General features: G+C 40.4%; 1 protein-coding gene across 2 annotated transcripts; it reads left to right on the top strand.

Annotated features, from left to right (window-relative positions):
* The first annotated feature begins 852 nt into the window (after window positions 1-852).
* On the top strand, window positions 853-20,339 carry LOC146504502 (uncharacterized). 2 transcript variants are annotated; one of them, XM_085130611.1, is made up of 5 exons: window positions 853-1,888; window positions 6,698-6,719; window positions 6,820-6,903; window positions 7,028-7,276; window positions 12,285-20,339. In XM_085130611.1, the coding sequence occupies exons 1-5, from the start codon at window positions 1,514-1,516 to the stop codon at window positions 12,821-12,823; spliced, it is 1,269 nt and encodes a 422-aa protein (XP_084986737.1). In that variant the 5' UTR covers window positions 853-1,513; the 3' UTR covers window positions 12,824-20,339. The 2 variants fall into 2 exon arrangements, with proteins under 2 accessions (XP_084986737.1, XP_084986736.1); XM_085130610.1 differs by having other exon boundaries at window positions 6,698-6,737.
* The last annotated feature ends 1,274 nt before the right edge of the window (window positions 20,340-21,613 follow it).

Genomic DNA, 21,613 nt, shown 5'->3' with positions numbered 1-21,613 from the left:
TTTCACATAGCAGTTGAGAAAGTGAGTCATTAAGAAAGAAGGTGGAGTTTGTTGAAAGAAATATCAGCAAGGACAAGTACAATAGCTGAAAGTCTCACGGGATGACAACAAGTCTACACGTGAACTTGGGTACTATTTCGCAATATATTGGTATCAGCAGGTCCTGAGTTGGATTCTACCACCATACCACGCATAGGCGTGAATGTGAGTGTGAATGGTTGTCTGTTGTCTGTTGTCTGTCTCTACCCTGCCTCTCACCCCATGGTAGCTGGGATACCATGGACAGATGGTGTAGTATTTTCAAAATGTATGAATTTGGCTCACTGGAGCAATCAAATAACTCCTCTTGAGCGCCAATTACCTCAGCGGGTGAGTGAGGGAACATGTGCCACTTGCCTGATGCGTAACAGCCTGGGATCGGGTCTGACCTACAGCCCTTTCCCTTCTCTATGTCCCCACTTTCCTGTATATCTTGACTGCTCCACAAAGACAGAAAATACCCATATGTCACTAGCCCCCCGAACCCTTCTCTGAATATGAAAAAAATTTCCTTAGTCCAACCCACTTCTGAATCCTATCTCTCCCATGCTACATTCACAAATTCATACATTTGTGTGAGCCCTTTGAGATTACAAGCTGTGACAAACTTCTCTGGTATTATGTTAAGCAATACTGCGACCATGTGATCGTGGTTCACAGGAATTCCCAGGAGGAATACCGGGGACCTTGCCAAAACAGATAATCACACTGATCACAGAAGTCTGTTCATGCTTGTCTAAGATGTTTTTATCACACACATTGTCATCATTAATTATTGTTGAAAAACAATAACACAATCTTAATATCAAATAATATCCCAGATCATGACTTGATTATATCACTGTTGTTTTTGCAAGCTTTTGTGCACGTGTGTGTGTGTGTGTGTGTGTGTGTGTGTGTGTGTGTGCCTGCATGCACAAGTGGGGTTTTTTGGTGCATTATCTTGCAGCTGTGAGTCTCTGCAGGAAGAGCCATAACCATGGCAACGCCAGGCAATAAGTACCTTTCAAAAGGCTGGCCTCCTCTTTCCTGCTCCCCACTAATCATATTCTCCTACTCCCTCTCTCTCTCTTTGTCTGTCTCTCTGTCTTTCCATATTTTATCTGCTTGGTCATTCCACTTGTTTCACCCCTTCATAACCAGCTGGGAGGCATACTGGACACCGCAACAAGAATACATCTATTCAGCTGGGCTCCTCCTATTCTGCAGTTTCACTTTGTGAAAGGCCACAAGAGGATACCACTTCCCATTCGAACATTTCTGTGGTTTGCTAAAAGGACATCTTTATAAACAGATGTTGCACGCGTGGTCTCTTTTGTTTGGAAGAATGGATTTCGAATGCTGCTTCTACTGACTGATGCCTTGTGAAGACGATGGCTGTGTACATACAGTCAGACAGTTGTGGATTTCAAACAAAAATTTGATGTAGTGTATCTACAATGACATTGCATTTAGACAGAACACCTAAATAGCAATGAAACACTGTTCTTCTGAAATAACGAGCAAGGAGTTGACTGTGGGAAGATGCAGAAGGGGAGAGGATGAGGACAAAGACACAGATTGTTTGCAGCAGTTCCCCCACTGTCCAGCTTGTAAACAAGACTACGACATCACTCTGATCCTGCCATGCTCTCACACCATGTGTGGTCAGTGTGTAACAGCTGGAGAGGGAGCGAGGCTACGCCGTCAACCCATGTGCTCTGTGCGGTGCCCCTGTTGTCGGCATCCTGTGGAGCTGCCGTGCTTGACCTGGTCATCTGCCATATCTTGCCTCCCAAAACATCCCAGCATGAGATCTAATCATGTCAACAAAGAGGCCTCACCTGAGGATCACCCGCCACATGTGCAGGTCAGATGTCCTTTAGGGAAATTCTGGCATTTCCACTTAAACACAATGTGGTCTAGGTAGGCTAGGGATTTATTACTGTTGGTAAGATAATGCTGCACTGACAATAACCATTTATAACCCAGATCATGACTTGATTATATAACTGTTGTTTTTGTAAGCTTTTGTGCAGTTAGTACAGACCATACCTAATATCTTTAAAACTTATTAGCTATTATACCTTTCCAGATTTTACAATTGTATTGCAATAATATTGTTGGGATTTTGTTGACCACCATTATTATGAATTGTAATGTGACAGCGCTAATAAAAAACAAACAGATAAAGCCAGAAGAGTCTGTCAGTTGGTGCTGAGACTCCCTTAACCCCCGAAACACACAATGACCAGTCTCACAGCATCACTGCTTTTGAAACACCAGTCAAGCAAAACCAATTATCCAATTAAAATCTATCCAACTGTATTGATAGCAATGCTGAATTGGTATAAGATTCATACTAGAGGGATAGGATCAATACTTTGATTTGATTTTCAAAGTTCTTTCTTTATTTTTTTTTATGAAAAAACCTCTAACAGCTCTAACATGCCCTATCAAAAATGTCTGATCTTTTTTTGTGTTGCCTGTCACGGCTATTTTATTTATACCATATAGAGCATTTAAACAGCAAGCTGACCCTAAGTGCTTTAGAGACAGACATATTTACATTTCAGTCCCTAGAAAACCCAGTTTCAAAATACATGAAAAGCTGCAAGGTGTCATTATTGTGGAAAGTAAAACTCATAATTTTGCAGTGTTAAATAAAATGTGTTCAGAATTTACTTGGTATCAGATCAGTACCAAAATCTGCAGTATCACACAGCACTAGATGTCTGTGCAATCACCAGTTCTCTGCACGAGAGGACCGATGCTTGCACATTTTGTTTTGTCACCCTCTTTCCTGTTCTGGTGTGTTTATTTGTCCTGCGGTCATGTGACTCAGCGGCTCTGAGTAGCAACATGTAGGCTGCAGTAAGAAAGCGCAGCAGATGGAAGGAAATTTTCTGCTGGTCCCTCAACCATTATTAACTTATATAAAGATATGAAGGAGCACACAAAAAAGTTTTTTCCTCGAAGGAAAAGCAAAAGAAACGAAGAGGAGGAAAGATATCCCTCAGGCAGCTGTAGAACCCCAGCACAGAGACTGACTCTGTACTCACGCATTATTGGTCATCATAGTTGTCATTTTAACAGACTGATTACCTTTATATTGTATCATTTGTAGATTAAATTCTACAAATGATATAAATTATTATATTTATTTATGAACAGAAACATATTCTGTCTTATTTATTTATTTATTTCTATTTTATCATTATGTATTTGAAGTGTTTCAAAGACAGACAAATTTACATTTCAGGTCTTCAAAAAACTGATAAAAAGCTGAAAGGTGGAATTTGTTGCATTAACAAAGTATGGTACAAAGTACATTCACCGGTATTTAATGGTCCCTAGAATGTGTTTATAATTGGCAAACTAATGATGATTCATCAGTCATTCATAAATCTTGACACACTACTCTTCCTTACATAAGTTAAAATTATCAGTATCACCAATACTGAACTTGTATTTACTTGGCACTGGATCAATACCAAAACCTGCACAACACTAGTAGCCAAAAACTCGTAATCGAACATGTGTCTCTCGATAGATAGATTTAGATTAATTAAATTAAAAGATTATTAATACGTCCAAGGTACACTAAAAGCCAAAACAGCATTGCTTGGCTTAGCACAGAAACACTTGAAACCTATGGAAACAAGTCTGAGTGTTTCAAGAGAAAACAAAATACACTTGCCAGCATGCCTAGAATTCAGGTTACCGCTTATTTAATGTGTACCTAAAGTTAACATCTATACTGTTTGCCTTCTTATGGCACATCAAGGCCAGCAAGTAAGTAATGAATATCAATAAACATCTACATAATATTGTATGTACTTTTTTTGTTAACTAAGCTAGCTTAGTCTGGCTACTCCACATATCACTGCTTTAGTTTTCAAAATCAAAAGATACCTTGTAGCTTTTTTTTCCTGTTGAGATAATTACCCATTCAGGCATGGGCTTGATGTGAAAACTGTGAGCCTAGCCAGGCTCCCATAAGCACAACAGCAAGTGCATGTGTTAGCATGCAGTGCTGAGTGTCACACTGGCACTACTGTCAAAACATATTCTGTTTAAAGTATTCAAGCTAATGTTACTCAGGCTCTAAAAAATATCTGTTGACATAAATTAACAAATACAAACGGCAAAAGCTTTTCTGGACCTAAGATTTGGCAACTTTGCTCACGTCACTGTTATTAGTTGTTGTTGTATTTGTGACATATTGAAAGCTTTACATAGCTATGACAAGATCAGACGCCAGTTGTGTAGATCAGATTCGGCCTACTAAAATTACAGGGTTTTTCTTTTAAAGAAATGTTTTTACAGTAGAATTTATGTATTTATTTATTATTTAGTTAGTGCCTTTAACAGAGCTATAGCCTATTACTTGATAAAGCTGTTCCATGTTCTCCTCTTCATGCACACTTCTTCAAATCTATTATTTCACTAGCTGGGCCCATGTCCTCATTTTAAGTTTGACAGTGTTTTAGTAGGTAAAAGTGAATGCTTTGACATGAATTGAGCTGCGGTTTGGGGAAGGCCTCGAAGGGGACTGGCAATGGCTCCCCGGCCTGGCAGATCCCCGTGTACTAAATAGAATTGAAGAAGTTGACGAATGGAGAAGAAGGAGGGAGGGAGGGAGGGAGGGTGGGGCACGTAAACAAGAATGATCAGCTTGCAGAACTAGGGGAACCTATATAGATGACAGACGGAGGGAGCGTGTTTGGAGGCGTGGTCCTGCTCCCGAAATTCTGATACATAATCTCCAATTCTAAGTGCTGCCTGCTGTTTCAACCCTTTTTGTGTATCATATTTGTGGGAAGTGATAAGCACATTTTTAAATCTTTTTTTGTATTTTGTTGTTTTGTTTATTGCTTTGTTACATTACACTGGACCTTTTATGGGGCATTAGATATTTTGTTTCATAGACAATAAACACTACCCCAAATAAAATACTCAATGTCCCATAAAAGGTCCAGTGTCAGGAAAACTACGAGCAAGTCAACGTTGAAAATTTAACAGGAACTTTCCTCAATGTGTAAAGGTGACACCGTGGGTTCTTATGGGTTCATTTTGTATGTATTATGTTACAGTCAAATAAATCCCCTTTGGTAACCTTTTTGAAATGTAATTAAACTATTACTAGTGCCACTGATGAAGGCAAATATAAAAACAGCAAGACTGATTTTATGAAACCCCTTTCAATCCCCTTATCCATTCATTCAACAACATTGACACTAGTTAGACTAAAGTGTTTGACTGATGCAGAGTAAATTAAAACATATTTCATGATATTTACTTAAAAACAAACAGGTACAACCGAAAAGATGAATCAGATGGAGCAACAGACTGGGAACTAGAACTACTACAGTCATGTGAAAAAGCTTTAATAGCAATGGCTTGAAGTCAAGAGTCAGGAGAAGCGACTACCCACCTGTCATCTGTCACCTAAGATGCACAGATTGGGTGAGGTTGGAGAAGGAGGGAGAACATCTTTGAAAAAAGGTGGAGTCATCAACATTTTACATATATATGTACTAGCAATAAACAGATCTATATTTTGAATACAGACCAGTCAGGTTTTAACTGGTGAGGTTTAATGGTTTAATGCCACAATTACTAACTTAATTGTGATTTAGGAGAATTTTATACCCCTACAGTGTTTGAGGCATTCCTGTACAGGAGTAAACATAAAATGCAGTTTATAAATGATGATTTTGTATTTACTTATCAGTGAAAAATGCTTATATATTATATTATATATTTACTCAGGTTACCTTTGTACAATATTTTTTGATGATCTGAGACATTCAAGTGTGACATATATACAAAAGAAAAAAAAGCCCAAATCAATAAGGGGGCAGATAGGGTTTTTTAAGGCACTATGATTAAAAAGGCAATGAAAATGGACAAATGTTCAGACAAGGGGAAGTTTCAGCAATAATATGTTGCTGTTCAGTTTCAATTTCTTCAATTGAATTGAATTCAATTCAATTTTATATAGCACCAAATAATAATAATAATATGTAATAATAGGAGTAATAAGTAGTAATAATGTAATAATACATACAGAGAAAAACGCAACAATCAAATGACCTCCTATGAGCAAGCACTTTGGTGACAGTGGGAAGGAAAAACTCCCTTATAACAGGAAGAAGCCTCCTGCAGAACCAGGTTCAGGGAGAGGTGTCCATCTGCTGCGACCGGTTGGGGTGAGAGAAGGAAAACAAGATAAAGACATGCTGTGGAAGAGAGACAGAGATTAATAACAAGTACAAAAATTCTTGTAATGAAAAGGTTTTAATTCTAAGACCAGTATCCATATTGAAATTTTATCCAAGATGTCCTTTTCATTAATAAAACATTGCAAGTTTTTTTAAAAACTTGGGTCATTATGGTCATTATTAATAGGATCATTATGTTATTACTTAACAATCCAATCCAACAACCTCTGCTGCAAATAAAATGTGTTTGGTTTTTCTGGCATATTTATTTGATAAATAATGCTTCATCCTGAATCTCAGATGGGTTCTGGGATTAAATAAGAGAGATGTCAGAGAGTCTTGGAAAGTTTGATTGTGCAAATAAATAAATGGATTATTATGCTGTATGACTAATGTCTCTGGCTTTTTTCTTCTGTATTTCATTGTTTCTCACCACACATCGCCACATTTAGGAGGACAGCAGTAAAGTAACAGGTCAGACCAGTTTATACTGTAAGTATAGCAACCTCACTTTCAAGCAACAACCCAAAAGATTCTTATAAGGTAACCTACACATTTCCCTCTTTTGACCCAGATTCCAGTGTTGCCAGTTCCACGATAACACCAGTGGATGGTGCTGTAGATCTACGGGAGGAGGAAATGGAGGCTTCTGTCTTTGGTAGGTAATCATGTATATATATATATATATATATATATATATATATATATACATATATATATAGAGAGAGAGGTGTGTGTGTTTACATACTGTGCTTGCTCTGCTCTGCTCTGTCCTATTTTAGGACTGCATTTTGCTCTGGATCATCTTGATGCTTCAACTGCCCCACCATCTCTCCGTCTTTCCGACTCCTCTTTAACTGTCACCTACCACGAAGAGAATCCCCCTGTACCAGCTCCAGAAGGCAAAATCAGAAGGCCAGTGATGACCTCTGACCCAGGGACTCTCCATCATATTCGTGCTGATGTAGTAATTGCACAGGGGCAGTACTACTGGGAGGTGGAAGTGTGTAATAGCTTCATCTACAAGATCGGTAAAAAGTCTTTTGAGTTTGTTTTGCTTGGTTTAATGCCAGCATGCTTAATGCTTCCAGAAATCCTCACTATTAGTCAGCAAGACAGGGTTTGTTCAGATCTCTGCTCACATGAACCTGCATACACTCAAACACACCTGCAAACACAAACACATGGAGATGTAATCAACTCACTTCATACCTCACAATGCCAGCATTTTCTCAGTTCATTGACAGACAATTGGCAATTGGTTATGCAACACTGTGTACAAATGTCTTTGGCACTAAAATTGTAGTGTAAAATAATGTTTAACAGAAGGAAAAAAACCTTACATGCCAGAAAGGCCTCATTTGCAATCTACATTTGCACACAATTTGTAAGCACATTTATTCCAAGCATCTTGGAGAACCATCTCACCATCTTCTGCCTGAATGTCAGACTGGCACTATGATAACAGAAATAGGAGTAGATGTCAGGTGGTCTTTCTTTCCTTCAATAGGTCTTTGGTCCTCTAAAATATGACAACAACTTAATTATCCATGGCACACATAGGAAGACACACACAGTGTCTAAATCAGTAGCATTACAGCTTCCCTCCTCTTTTCTTCTGTGCTGTACAAGCAGGTTGATAACAATGGAGAACTGAGAAGACAGCCAAACGTTAAATCTGCATTCTTTTAAATGGCCAACAGAGGACAAGTCTTCCATTTAGAACAAGAAGTGTCTTTAGACACAAGTTTATATTAAAACAGCCTTTATTGTCTTTTCAGTTTGACCTCAGTAAACTCTAGTGTAATGAGTTTATTTGTCAGTCACTAAATTCAAATCTTATGGAATACAACATGAAGCTTATTTGGTCAATAATGGTCTCCCCAGTTAAAAAGGGGCAAGAAAACAGGATATGTTTTACTGTGTGACTGGCAAGAATGTATGGTGTCCATCATTCTTCGGTCAGATCCACCCCTTGCTCAACACATCTGCTTTCCAAACATCAAGATGGCCAAGACAAACAATACTCAGCTTGAGGTTTCACAACATGGCCATGATGTTTAGATTAGGGGTTAGTGTGGGCTTTACTCCATCCATCCATCCATTCTTTTTCTTCCACTTACCTTTAGCCCAGTCATGGGTGAAGCAGAGAAGCTCAGACCTCCCTCTCCCCAGCCACCTCCTCAGTTAATCCAGGGGAACACCATGTCCAGCTGAGAGATATAATCTCTCCAGTGGGTCTACCTCAAGACCTCGTCCCAATAGGACATGCCCAAAATACCTCCCCTCAGAGGCATCCTGGAAGTCTCCTAAGGGCTATACTATCTGTTACCATTAAATCCTTCCATCCATCCCTCTTCTTCCACTTATCCAGGGCCAGGATTCAGAAATGGTCATTCCCTTTTCACGTCAATGGCCTCCTTGACTCCCCGCTCAAACCAGGGTTTCTAACTATCCAGGTTGTCTGTGGGGATCACAGACACAGCGGCCAGGGAAGCCGAAAAACATCACATAAAGAAGGCCCTGAGGTTTTCCCAGCTGGACAAGATGGGAAGGCACCTGAAGAAAGCTCCAGCGTATCCAGGAGAGAAGGACAACTGCTGCCTAAGCAAAAACCTGTAGTGATCCTACATGTGTCAGGAGTATCGGAACAGTTGAGACCCATTTTTTTCTAAACACCAAGTCTCTGTGGCTTTTAAACCCTAAGACACAGAGTGATATAGTGTACACTGCTAAGTGCCAGGAGGATTGCCAGGATTTATACATCAGGGAAACTAAACAACCTTTGCCAAAGCGGATGGCACAACACAGAAGAACTAACTCATCAGGCCATGACTCTGCTGTCTATTTACACTTACAGGCCAGGGGAAACTCTTTCAATAATGAAGATGTGCACATTCTGGACACGGAGGAACGCTGGTTTGAGTGCAAAGTCAAGGAGGCTGTTTACGTGAAAAGGGAAAGACCATGTCTGAATTGAGGAGGGGGCCTAAGGGTACATCTTTCACCATCTTAAAATGCTGTGATTGCAGCCATCAGTGGTCTTTGATCAATAATCAATGGTCTTTGATCAGTAGTGGTTAATAAATGGTCATGAGAATGTACATATTAATGATCAAGGAACTGACTTCACAGCCTATTGTTCATTCAGTGGTGCTAATTTCAGTCATTGTGCAATGTACTCTTTATAAGGTTGGGGAAACCTGCAGTCAGCTGAGGCAGTCACCTGGATGAGTGACAAAACATTTCTCTCACTGAAAACGCTACGTCCAGATGAACAGAATCAACCTTTTGCGACTTACTTACCTGGATGATTGAACATGCATCAAGACATCTGGATTTGTGTTTGTGCATATATGTGTGTGTGACAGATCAGGTGCTTTCTAGTGGTTAAAATCACATTCAACGGCACTGATGTGAGTAACTGAGGTTTCCTTGTTGGTGTTTTTCTAAACAAACATCAATGGATCTTTTTTTATTCAACCGATCCAAGATTAAGGCAGGGCTGGAGCTTATCCCTGCTATTATAGGGTAAGAGGCAGGGTACACACTGGACATGCTCCCAATCTGTCACAGGGCTAACACAGAGAGACAGACAACCATTCACACCTCCAGCTCATTTAGAATCACCAGTTAGTCTAACATGCACATCTTTGGACTGTTGGAGGAAGCTCGAGTATTCAGAAATAACCAGGCACAGTGAGGACTAGGGATGCACCGATACCACTTTTTTGGAAACGAGTACGAGTTCTTGCATTTCAGTACTCGCCGATACCGATACCGAGTACTTAATAAAAACATGATTTAAATTTACAGGTAACAGCTTTAGTCCTATAATTTAACAAAAAAACAAAAAACAAGGGACTAGTTTGGAATTAAGAACATTTATTTAAAATGAAAAGCATGTTGTATGCAACATATTACAGAATAAATAATTATGAAAAAAAATTTAAACAGTGACAGTGCAACTCAAATATTGTTTTCAGTTTATTGTAAACTCTGCCACTTTGGACAACACAAGGGGCATTAATAAACATCTTTGCTATTTAGTGCACAATATTTGAATAAACTAACAACATCCACCAACATAGAACTGTGGCAGTCAGTGCAACTGAGGTAGGTATTAACATCAAGTCTAAGATGACTCACTTAATGGAGAGAAAAAGTCTATAATGTGTGACACTGAGCTAAAAAGCCTTTCACTTTCCACACTGCTACATGGGGTGAGAGGTATTTACTCGTCTGTTTCTCTGTTTAGAAGTCTCACTAGCACAGTCACAGCTGGGATGACATCAGAGGCTAGTGTGTCGTAGCTGCTCACTTTTTTAGTTAGTTCCTCAAAGGGGGCGAGGATGGCAACAGTCGTCTCCATAAGAGCCCATTGGTGAGCGGTGAGATAGTCAGGGAGTTCATGCTCGGACACATACACGCCCAGCCCTCGCTTTTGCTCAATGAGGGACTGGAGCATGTAATACGTGCTGTTCCAGCGCGTCTGTACGTCCTGCTGCAGTCTCTTTATTGGCTGGTTGAGCTGTCCTTGAATGTCCTCGAGGCGGGAGTAGGCTAAGGCGGAACATTTAAAATGCCCAACTATTTTCCGTCCCACTGCTATAGCATCAGCTATGCTCCTCTGTGCTAATAAGCGTGGGTAAATAAGTGTGGGTAAACTCTTTGTACTCGTTGTCGTGTTGGGATTTTGGTGCTTGATTAAATTACTTGTGTTAAATGCCCTACCTTTTGAGCCTCCTCTGGACAATTTCGCTGAGCACAATTTGCAGTTTGTCTTTGTTTTCGAGTCTTCTTCACTTTGAAATAGTTCCACACGGCTGACTTGTCTCGCCTGCCCTTCTCTCAGCTCTGAGCTGCAGCCGGGGCCTGGGGGCGGGCACTCGGGGCTTGGGTGCGGGCACTCGGCGCCTGTGATTAAGCCCTTACATGCCACTCAAACATAGACAGGTCTCAGACCGTGGTATCGGTCCCCGGTATCGGGGACTTTTAACGAGTACGAGTACTTTAGAAAATGTGGTATCGAGGCCGATACCCGATACCGGTATCGGTGCATCCCTAGTGAGGACATACAAGTTCCACACTGGGAGATCCCAGGTGGCCAGTGGATTTCAACCAGGACCTTCTTGCTGTGACACAATGGTAACCACCACACCACCATGTTGCCCAACAAAAAATAAACCACACAAAAAAATTAAAGTTTTCCACTTAAGATATAAAATCTTCAGCATCCAGACTACATCACAGACAAATAAGAGCAACAATTTCCACTAAGCAAAAATAACAAACACACAATGAAATGCCTACAGTTTACAGTAGCATTTGATAGGGGTGGCTGTAGCTCAGGTGGCAGAGCAGGTCAGCCACTAACCAGAAGGTCGGTGGTTCGATCCCAGGCTGCTCCAGTCTGCATGCCAAATATCCTTGGGCAAGCCCCGCGTTGCTCTCCGATGCATCCATCGGAGTGTGAATGTGTATGAATGGTAGATTACTTAGCACTTAGGTCAGAAAAAAGTGCTTGTGTGAATGGGTGTGATTGGGTGAATGAATTAGTTGTATAAAGCGCTTTGAGTGCTCAGACAGAGTAGAAAAGCGCTATATAAGAACAAGTCCATTTACCATTTATTCCTTAAGCTATTTACTTCAACCCTAAATCATTGTACAGTTGTCAGCTTATTTTAGTTACATTATATTAACTTAGCCACACAGATGGGAATAACATTAATTAAGCTGACTCGTTATAAAAGTATTGAGCAATGTGAACTAATGATCTGATAGTGTCTATAAACACTACAAATGTCAACCTCATGGTGGTGCAAGAGGAAAAGTAAGAAAGCCACCAAAGTCAAACAGATGCATCGTCTTAGGAGAATAAATAAATAAAATATTGTAAAAATCAATTGAATGGCTATTGAGATATTTGAGCGTTGGCCAAAGTGTTATCCCAGAGCCAGGAATTGTTAAAGACCATTTTAATGCATAACCAAATCCATAAAAGTGCAGAGAAAACTGAAACTTTTCTGTCTCCCTCAGGTGTGATCTCAGTGGATGGTTCTAATGGCTGGTGGCTTGAGAGGCACAGTTTGACTTTTTGGGCAGTGTATGATGGGAACTGTGAGCAACTTTGTACCATCCCACCTCAGATCAAAACCATTGGGGTCTTCCTAAACATTGGAGGAGGGACCCTAAGCTTCCACAACCCTCTAACCCAGGAGCATCTCACCACACTGCCAACACGTTTCAGCACTGCTGGAGTGGTCCCAGCCCTGGGCCTGGGCCAGGGCAGACTGAGACTGCGCTGTGGCCTACCCCCACCTGTTTATGTATTTCTTAGTAAGAGCTCAACCTACAGGGAGCCTCATGGAAACAGCAGAAGTGAGTGGCGCCAAGAGGTTCCCTTTCAGTCGGTTAGGAAAGTGATCCAGAAGTTTGAGAAGCTGGCACTTTCTGACTCAGACTCAGGTCTGGTGTCCAGTTTTGGATCATCATGCTCCACCTTGGCTTCCTTTCCAGACATGGGGGTTCCTGGGACCTTTCAGTCAGGGAAAGCAGGACAGGAAACTGAACCCTAATAAGAAGAGCTTGTGAAACCTTCTCTTCAATGGAAGGATAAAAAAAAACCTCCCACAGATGACCTGTGTAGTTTTAACTTTAGCTGTCATTTGAAAGGCTAATTTTTAATCTTCACAGACTTTTGGAAGTGTCTCTCCACTCCCTGCGTGACCCCCGGACCTACAATTGACTTTCTCACCAGGAGACAACCTTTTTCTCAGCTAAACAACCCCCACAGATTTGTCTTGGGCCAGAAAGAGTCCTCTGTGATGTGACGTGTGAGGAAAGGGTGGGTTTTTAGCAGCAGGACTCCTTGATTTGTCTCTGTGTGATGGTTGTCAGACAGTAGGGGTCCTGTGCTCATAGTGCGCACATTTGTTTGTGTGTGTGTGAGAGCAGAAGCACTAACTCGGAGCATTTGCTCAGTTAGTCTTGGATTTCAAGGTGTGTGTGTGTGTGTGTGTGTGTGTGTGTGTGTGTGTGTGTGTGTGTGTGTGTTTGCGTGTTTGCGTGCATAGGAAGAAACACTGTACAAGTAGCGGGGGGTTGAGATGATGATGCATGAGTACAGCGACACCGGCAGTGTTGACACAGAGCACCAAGGACAGGTGGTATACTACGCTTATCCTGCAGCCTGTCTTTGATAGGACAGTAAGCATGCCCCTTTCTGACCCTTTGAAACCCATAGGGCCTCTAAAGACTTTAAAAGAGCAGAGAGGGAAAAGACAAAACAGCATGCATGAATTAAAGACAGCAGGTGATGGACTGGACAAAAAGGAATGAGCTCAGAGAGTGATTCCCATCTGCTTTCACTTCCAAGAAATCCTAATGGATCAAATGGCTCAGACCATATTTTTAAGGCAGCAAAGTGTGTACACAGTGAAACCACAGTATATTAATAGAATGGCATACTTTTTTACATTGCCAATTTACTCATTGAACTTTAGGAAGAATCAAACAGGGAAATCAATTAAATGAAAACAATCTTTATTCAACACTATGTAATTACAGTGTCAAATCTTCATTAAAACCTGACAAGACTTTAAGACAAATGCATAAAGTCTTCTCACACAGAGCACACACTGAGGAATGTTTACTGCATTTTTTTTAATGAAAACCAAACTTTACTGGAACGTCTTTTGAACTAAAAGCCTAGCTATAAAATACTTTATATTAATTACACAATTACTGCATTCACAGGTCTAATGACTACTATATGTGCTGTGCCGGCTCAGCGTTCACAATAAAGTGGTTTCTATTTGTGTTGTGCAGTCGCTGAAATCACAGTTATTTTGTTTGCAAATATCTGGATGTGCATGTTAAGCTGTCTGAGATATTATAAGACAGATGTGGCACACACATAAATTTGGAAGACAAATTTATTGTAGAAATAGCACAGATGGCATCTGTCTCGCCTCTCCGCTGATACATGTGCACAGTAAAGATTCAATTCAGTTTAGTTTGATTTACATAGCGCCAAATCACAACAGCTGTCACCTCAAGGCGCTTCATATTGTAAGGTAAAGATCCCACAATAATACAGAGAAAACATCAGCAATCAAGGATTTTTTAGTAGGGGAGACCGGGGATAGTTGTAACATTTTTGACATTTCTGTCTGTAAATTGGAGCTCTTTTAAGGTAGTGGATTCAAAATGTAATGCAAAGTATTTACATGTCTCGGCTATTAAATAGTGCAGCTATTTTCTCTGCAGCACAATTACCCATTGCATGGTATGGTCTCAAACACAAAGAGTGAAATGTTACTATTAACCCCATAGTCTGGGTTAGTTGTAACATATCCTGGGGTGAAATGTAACACAATGAAATAAGGGTACTGACAAAACATTAACATGTAATCTTTGTTTATTCAATACATGAATGCACTTAGAGCCATTTATGTAACTATGTGTGTGTGTGTGACAGAATGCAGAAATCTAGCTTTTGAACATATTCCAACCCCCCAAAAAAGACAAATTATGGGATTTTCTGCAACTGAATATTTCATTAATTTTGGTTGGTCTTCCTTGAGTTTGGCCTCATTGGCTCAGTGGGCATTATAACCTACAACTCTTGCACCAATTTTGAACATAACAATGAAACTGAAAAAATGTAGTTGTTCACCAGCATCGCAATTCCATTACTTTTTATCATGGCTTACCTTGGTGTGGTTTGCAAAGTGCTTCAGAAAGATGAGGAAATCTGTTTCTTGCACCCATCCGGATTTATTTCCACTACCAATACTTCCTACTGGTCCATCTCTGACACAGTGGTCTGCATAATGTATGTGTGGGAACACAAACAGTGGAGGAATTGTGTTGCCAATGGCATTAACTGCATATACAAAAGCGACCAGTGAACCTCTCTGCTGATGTCGTTGCCCCAACTTGCTTAATATGAGTTAAAGTAATAGTGTGGTAAGTTGTAACATCTGCATTATTGTTACAACTAACCCAGACTGTTGCTGTTACAACTGACCCAGACTCCTATAGCTATGAACTAGCTAACATTACAGCCAACGGCTAAAACATTAGCACTAAAGACCTACACAGAATATATCCCCATAGACATACAAATAACATAATTTAAGTTTGATGAGTTTAACTGCAAAGCAGATAATGCTATTAGAAATTGAAATAAAGTAGAAAAACGTACTTTTTGGCATACAAATTACTTTTTTCGTGTTAAATTGTCTGTGTTTGACAAAATGTGCTGATTTTTCACATGTGATAGCAGAACTGAATTGGGCATGCACAGGATGAGTCACATCATTTGAAACTTAGCACCGATTGGAGATATTGGAAGTGTTACAACTGACCCACATTACAACTATCCCCGGTCTCCCCTACATCCTGGGGATAATGAATTACAAGAATACAGCTTAGAAGCAATAAATGCATGGGCTAGTTTTTTTGGCATAACTCTGAGACAGGATATGTTTAATTTTAGAGATATTGTGCAAATGGAAGAAAACAGTCCTACAGATTTGTTTAATATGAGCATTGAAGTACGTATGCTGGTCAAAAACGACTCCAAGATTCCTCATAGCGTGATTGGGTCCCAAGGTAATGTCATCAAGATTCACAATTATTTTACTGTAAGGCATGGGACAAACACTTTTTAAACCTTATTTTGAGGAAACTTTGCACGCTTTTCCAAAAGTTGATTCTGTTCATCTGGAACAGAATCAACTTTTGGAGATTTACTTACCTGGATGATTGAGCATGCATCAAGACGTTTGCACACTTTTGAAGCATTTTTATTGTATTTCTTTCTTGATTTTACCCATGCAGTTTTTATCTCCTACTCGTTCTAGCTTCTTTCAGTGACCACTTGTATTACTGCAACAACAGCAAAAACAAATAAAGAAACCAGCGTTTGACCTCATACACCATAATTTTCAGATATGTCTGAAAACTGTTGACAGGGGACTGAAATTGAACTCATAATCTGGTTATTAAAATTTCACTGAGGTTTCATATCTCTAGCAAATCCCTAAAGAAGTGTGTTGTCTTGATAGGAGCATATTTGGACACTTGATCAGCATTTCTAGACATCTGATTGGACAAAGGCTTCTTACTGGATATATGACCAACTTGGTGGCTCATTTTATTTTTTCCTCCCTATTTGCAGACAAATCCTTCTCCAGAATGGAAAAACTACATTCAAAAATAAAAATTATTCATTTGAATCTGTCCTTAGTATCTTTAGCTGGTTTAGAAGTTATCTGGGAGACCTCAACACATGTTGGACAATCCTGATTTGTGCCCAGTGACCTAGACCCAGTTTCGTTGCTGAGTGCTTTAGGTTTTCTCCTGAAATCTTCACATATCCTTTTATATATTCATGATTCATCCACCTTAGTGTGATTCCCACTTCTGGACATACTGCAGCATACTCCCACCACCATGCTTCACTGTGGGGCACACTGTTCTTTGGGTTGTATGTCTCAGATCTTTTTAAGCAGTGTTTCTGTGGCCAAAGATCTCTAGTTTCATTTAATCTTTTCTGTAGAAGTAGAATTTTTTTTTTGGTCTTAATCGTCACGATCCATTCCTTTGCAGGGTTCCAGTAATTGTTTTCTTTAAATCTACAATTCTTGACTTGGCCAAGTCATTGTGTCCTGACAATTGTTCTGGGTCTTTAGACAAATCTCACACTTTTTTTTCATACTCTTTGAAATCTTTCACTTCCTACCTCTGCCAGGCCAGAAAGTATCTGACTTGACACAAGAATAAAGCAAAAATATTAGTAACAATCTGTGAATCTGCATCCAACAAGACCCAAGCCTGTGCTGCAGAAAAGTATTATAAGAACAGTTTAAAAACAGCTTAAAATACTTAAGAAAGAGGGAAGGCTAAACGATGATACTAGCTGGCCATGTTACATACGTCAGTGTGAAACCATTCTGAGCCATAACAGTGTTCATTCTTTGAACAGAAACAGCTATTTGCTCATTTCTTTGTTATTGGTGTTTAAATTCATTTTAATCTGCAGATTAAAAAAAACAACAAAAAAACTTAAAGTTGTGTTTTTTGGACATTTCATGCTTTGTTAGGTCTCTGGCTCCACTTGGTTTCACTAATGGCCTCACCACACTAATAACATACTATATTTTGCATAGTATACAATGAAAGTGGCACTGTTTTTGCCATTTTATTTGTCAAATCTGTAATATTTTGTTTTGGGTTTTTTTTATGTTTTTATTCCTTTCTTTGCACCTCCCTTTTTTCGTTTTTTCTTTTTTGTTTATTTTTTTTGTTCCAAACACTTCTGGACTTGTAAGTTTGGGAAAGATTCATTTTGTGATTCTCTGGCAAAGAAAATAATGAAAGCATAAACTTTCCTTCATTTTCTCCTCAATCTTCAGGGCTCCAAGCCCCGCTAGAAGAACCACTGGTGCCGAGGACTATTTATTCTTGGCTCGGCTGATATTCACATTCATTCTTGACCACTTGACTTGTGACTAAGCAATAAAGCCTTTTGCGCAACTCCCTCCTGTACCATCCTCTCCTCCCTGCCTGTCTTCAGCGATTGTTTGCCTTTTCTTTCCTATTCCATTGTCTTCCAATGTTCAGTCAGACCACCCAAACAGTGAATGTCATTGAAAAAGAAAAATCCTTGCAATTAAAACAAGCATCAACCAGCAGAAGTTCTTCAGGGGCACTTTTGAAGAGGAGGAGGAGAAGCAGTGGAACTCGGGCCAACTTTCCATTGAGCATCATTCATTTCATGCAAGCACGAAATCAGTTAAGCGGCGGGTCAGACTCGGTAATAACTGATGAGTCAGGAGAAGCTTGTTAGACTGTCGCCTCTCGGACCACTCATCAGGATGACTGCGTGTTGATGTTTAACGGTGGAGGTATTTACCGCGTGAGTAAAAAATGCATGTGCCGTGACCGCTTTTGGCACAGCTCGCTCTCTCCTTCTCTCTCCCCTCTGCACATCTATCGACTTTTACAAATAAAGTGTGTGGAAGCAATTTGAGCCTTGTAAACAGAAATGAGACCGGAGTGATGCAGATTTCAAAGGGAATCTGAGCGTGGAGGGCGGGAAGGGAGTCTGCCAGGAAGGATGGATAACGTGTCGTGCCATGTGTGCACATTTGGCAACGTCTGTCGCATTCTGGCTCTCTGAACATGAACTGCACAGCAAGATGCTGGACTTTCTTTTCCCCCCTTTTGCTCAAGTACTGCAAGTGCTTGAGATAATTATAATTGAGCATTTCAGTTGCATGCTTTCAGTTGATTTTTTTATTCACCTATTAAATCAAACACGTCTTCTCTATTCTACGATCTCATTATGTTTTATACTTATTTATATTTTCTTTTGGTTATTTTGTGTTTGTTCACTTTTTGTCTTTTGCTTCATGTGAAGTAGCTACTTTGAATGGTCTTCTTGTTCAAAGAGGCCCCCCAAAAGTGCACCTAGCTGCCATTATCTTTATTCTTGACCTGATCTTTCAGAGTCTGTGGATCTATCTATACACCTTTACTCTGCAGAGTGATATTTTGAAAAACATGACAGACTAATGCATATAACACAGGAAAATAACCTAAGAAGAAACATACTAACTATTGAAATACCCAGACTTTAAAGTACCGCACTACATATAATTATTAAATCTTTCTTTAACAATACTATGCCATCTACCCCCAACCAGCAGATGGACTCCACTCCCTCAGCCTGATTCTGTTGGCGTTTTCTTCCTGTTTTTCCTTTCCACTGTTGTCAAGTGCTTGCTCATGGGTGGGTCATCTGATTGTTGGGGTTTTCTCTTTATCATTTTAGGATTTTGCCTTACAGAATGAAGGACCCTGAGGTGACAGCTGTTGTGATTTGGCACTCTGGAAATAAAATTGAATTGAACTGAATTCTGCTGAGTTTAGCTTGCCAGCTTTGTCAGGTCTCTGCAATACTGGGTTGAAATAGTAGCAGATTTTAAGCAAATTAAGTCTCTTGAATAGAGTTTGTGCTGACTGACAAACACAACCATATCATGTCTTGAATACCCGAGTAATTAAATTCAGACCTATACTTCTAATTGAGTCTTTGCAGGTCATGTTTAAGTTACTTCTATGTATGTATAAAGCTCAGTGCTATTGCAGACAGACAACCTAAACGCTAACCTAAACACTGTGTAAATTTGCTTATTGCATAAATACTTAGAGTATAATTTGTTTTCAATATCTTCTAAAGTATTTCTCATTGATTTCACTCTGGAATTAACAAAGCATTCTTATTCGGAATTAGCCCCGAATGACCACTGCTTACAATAAAAAGGAATCGTTGTTGTTTCCTTTAAGTCTTAGCTCATCGTTCTATTGTACCTACATTTTAGTACAATTACTCACTGATAAGTATTTTGATCACTGAAAATCACATCCTAATCACCTCCGTGCACAGGTCAGTGTCGGGGATTTTGCTGGCTGGAAATAGGAAGAGCTTTTTATAATTTCAGCATAACTTTGTAGACTCTCCACTAATAATCATCTGTTACTCCACACACGCACAAACTACATTCTCCTGGTGATAAACTAAACGCTGGTAACGTCCCCTGTAACTACACAGGTCTTCTCCCGGAGGTGTCAAAACAAACCGAGCAGCCTCCCCACACACACACTCACCTCCACTGCATTTGGACATAGCCTATGCTCGCTAATTGCCTGCAGTAATTATGGTCACGCCTCCTCCCCGATCCACAATAGGAGACGGTGAGAAGACAGGAGCAGCGCTCCTTTCTCCTCAGTTTCGACTGTGTCTGCAAATTGATTCAGTTTGTATGAATAAACACCCACTCTGCAAGACGTCTTCTTCCATTTGCACATTCACATACTGACTGAGCAAAGGCCCATTTGACTCCCCACTCGCCCGCCACCTCCCTCCCCTTTTCCGCTACCGGCATCAGTACACAATTAGCTTTACAGCCTCTTATTATTATCAGCAACAACATAACAGTGGCAGGGGCGAAAACATGGTGTGCGTCTTAATTTACCATATTCAGAGCACATTTTTAAAAACACGATAGATAGATAGATAGATAGATAGATAGATAGATAGATAGATAGATAGATAGATAGATAGATAGATAGATAGATAGATAGATAGATAGATAGATGACGTTATTGATGACGCTGATGGCGGTTTCCAGCACCTCGAAGTAAGCTACCTCTTTTTCAGATGTCTGCCCTTGATAGAAACCTAAAACGACGCTGGATTCCAAAAGGGAAACGCGCAATTACAACCGGGGCCGTGTATCTAAACATGAGTCAGAAATAATTGGGGTCTTGAGATGCATGGCGGCAAAAAAGGGAAGGTCACGCAGAGTGTACGACTCTAAACAGAATAATTCTGAAACCGACGCCTCTCAATGTGAGCGCGTGGAGGCACATCGAGTCTGGGAACAGGTGGTGACTGAAAGGGGGGTGCATGAGCGGGGCATCCAGGGCTGACTGATATCACACCTTCGCTCACTCCGAGCAGTAAACAGGATGACCCCCCCCCCCCCCTCCCCGTGAGTGAGCGCTCTGAGTCTGGATGTGGAGGTGGGGGTAGGATGAAGCTGTGGTCGTCTGGCGTGAAAAAGAGAACAAATACACAGCGATTTGCTCTCCGTCACAGAGGAAAGTATCCATGAGTGTATTCATGGGTAAACCTTTATTATGCGTGATTGACAGCCGATACCCACCCTTGACCACCCTCCCTCGCAAACCCAGGCGCGCGCTGCAGGCTCGCTGAGAACTTTTAATAATGTCCTCGTAATGGTGTCACGTAAAAAACATCCACGGCCGTTCCGTGCCAGCAGTGTTTCATATCAGGTTATTGCGCACTCTTCTGAGAAAGCTCCCCGGACAGCGGTGCGGGAATCTTAATAAAAGAGAGAGAGAGCACCGTGTCTGCTTTTAATTATATCCTGATCATAACCGCACAGAGCTGCCAGCATCCATATCCACGGTTAATCGATTTTTTCTGGGCTGTAATCTTTCGTGGGAAATTAGAGATGATTTAAGACTTTTTAGCCTCTCCTTTCCAGTCCGCTCATCTCCTGCCTTAAAGATTAATGAGGGACAGTGATCAATCCAAGACCATTGTTTTTTATCCAGGAAACAATCTGTAATCAATACCGAATAATGACCATTATACGACCCTGCAGTGGAGGGGAATCCAAGGATCTGAGGCCAAGATACACTCGTTAAAAAAAGATTTACAATGCGATCGAATCTTTGCGAGTTATCAGCAACAGGTCATAAATAAGTCATTATAAACATGCTCAGGTTTATTTTTTCCAAATGTGTCTCTTGATAGAACATAC

The sequence above is a fragment of the Neolamprologus multifasciatus genome, chromosome 14 (assembly GCF_963576455.1).
Source record: "Neolamprologus multifasciatus chromosome 14, fNeoMul1.2, whole genome shotgun sequence".
NCBI classification, from domain to species: Eukaryota; Metazoa; Chordata; class Actinopteri; order Cichliformes; family Cichlidae; genus Neolamprologus; species Neolamprologus multifasciatus.
Note: the sequence above shows the minus strand (reverse complement) of the source record. Positions and strands in the feature narration are given on the sequence as shown.

What these genes read in the sequence shown, in the direction of transcription:
- LOC146504502 (XM_085130610.1), top strand. Translation starts at nt 1,514, where the DNA reads ATGAAACACTGTTCTTCTGAAATAACGAGCAAGGAGTTGACTGTGGGA. An exon ending in AGGTCAGACCAGTTTATACT is followed by an intron (nt 6,738 to 6,819) that starts GTAAGTATAGCA and finishes CTTTTGACCCAG; the next exon opens with ATTCCAGTGTTGCCAGTTCC. An exon ending in AATGGAGGCTTCTGTCTTTG is followed by an intron (nt 6,904 to 7,027) that starts GTAGGTAATCAT and finishes GTCCTATTTTAG; the next exon opens with GACTGCATTTTGCTCTGGAT.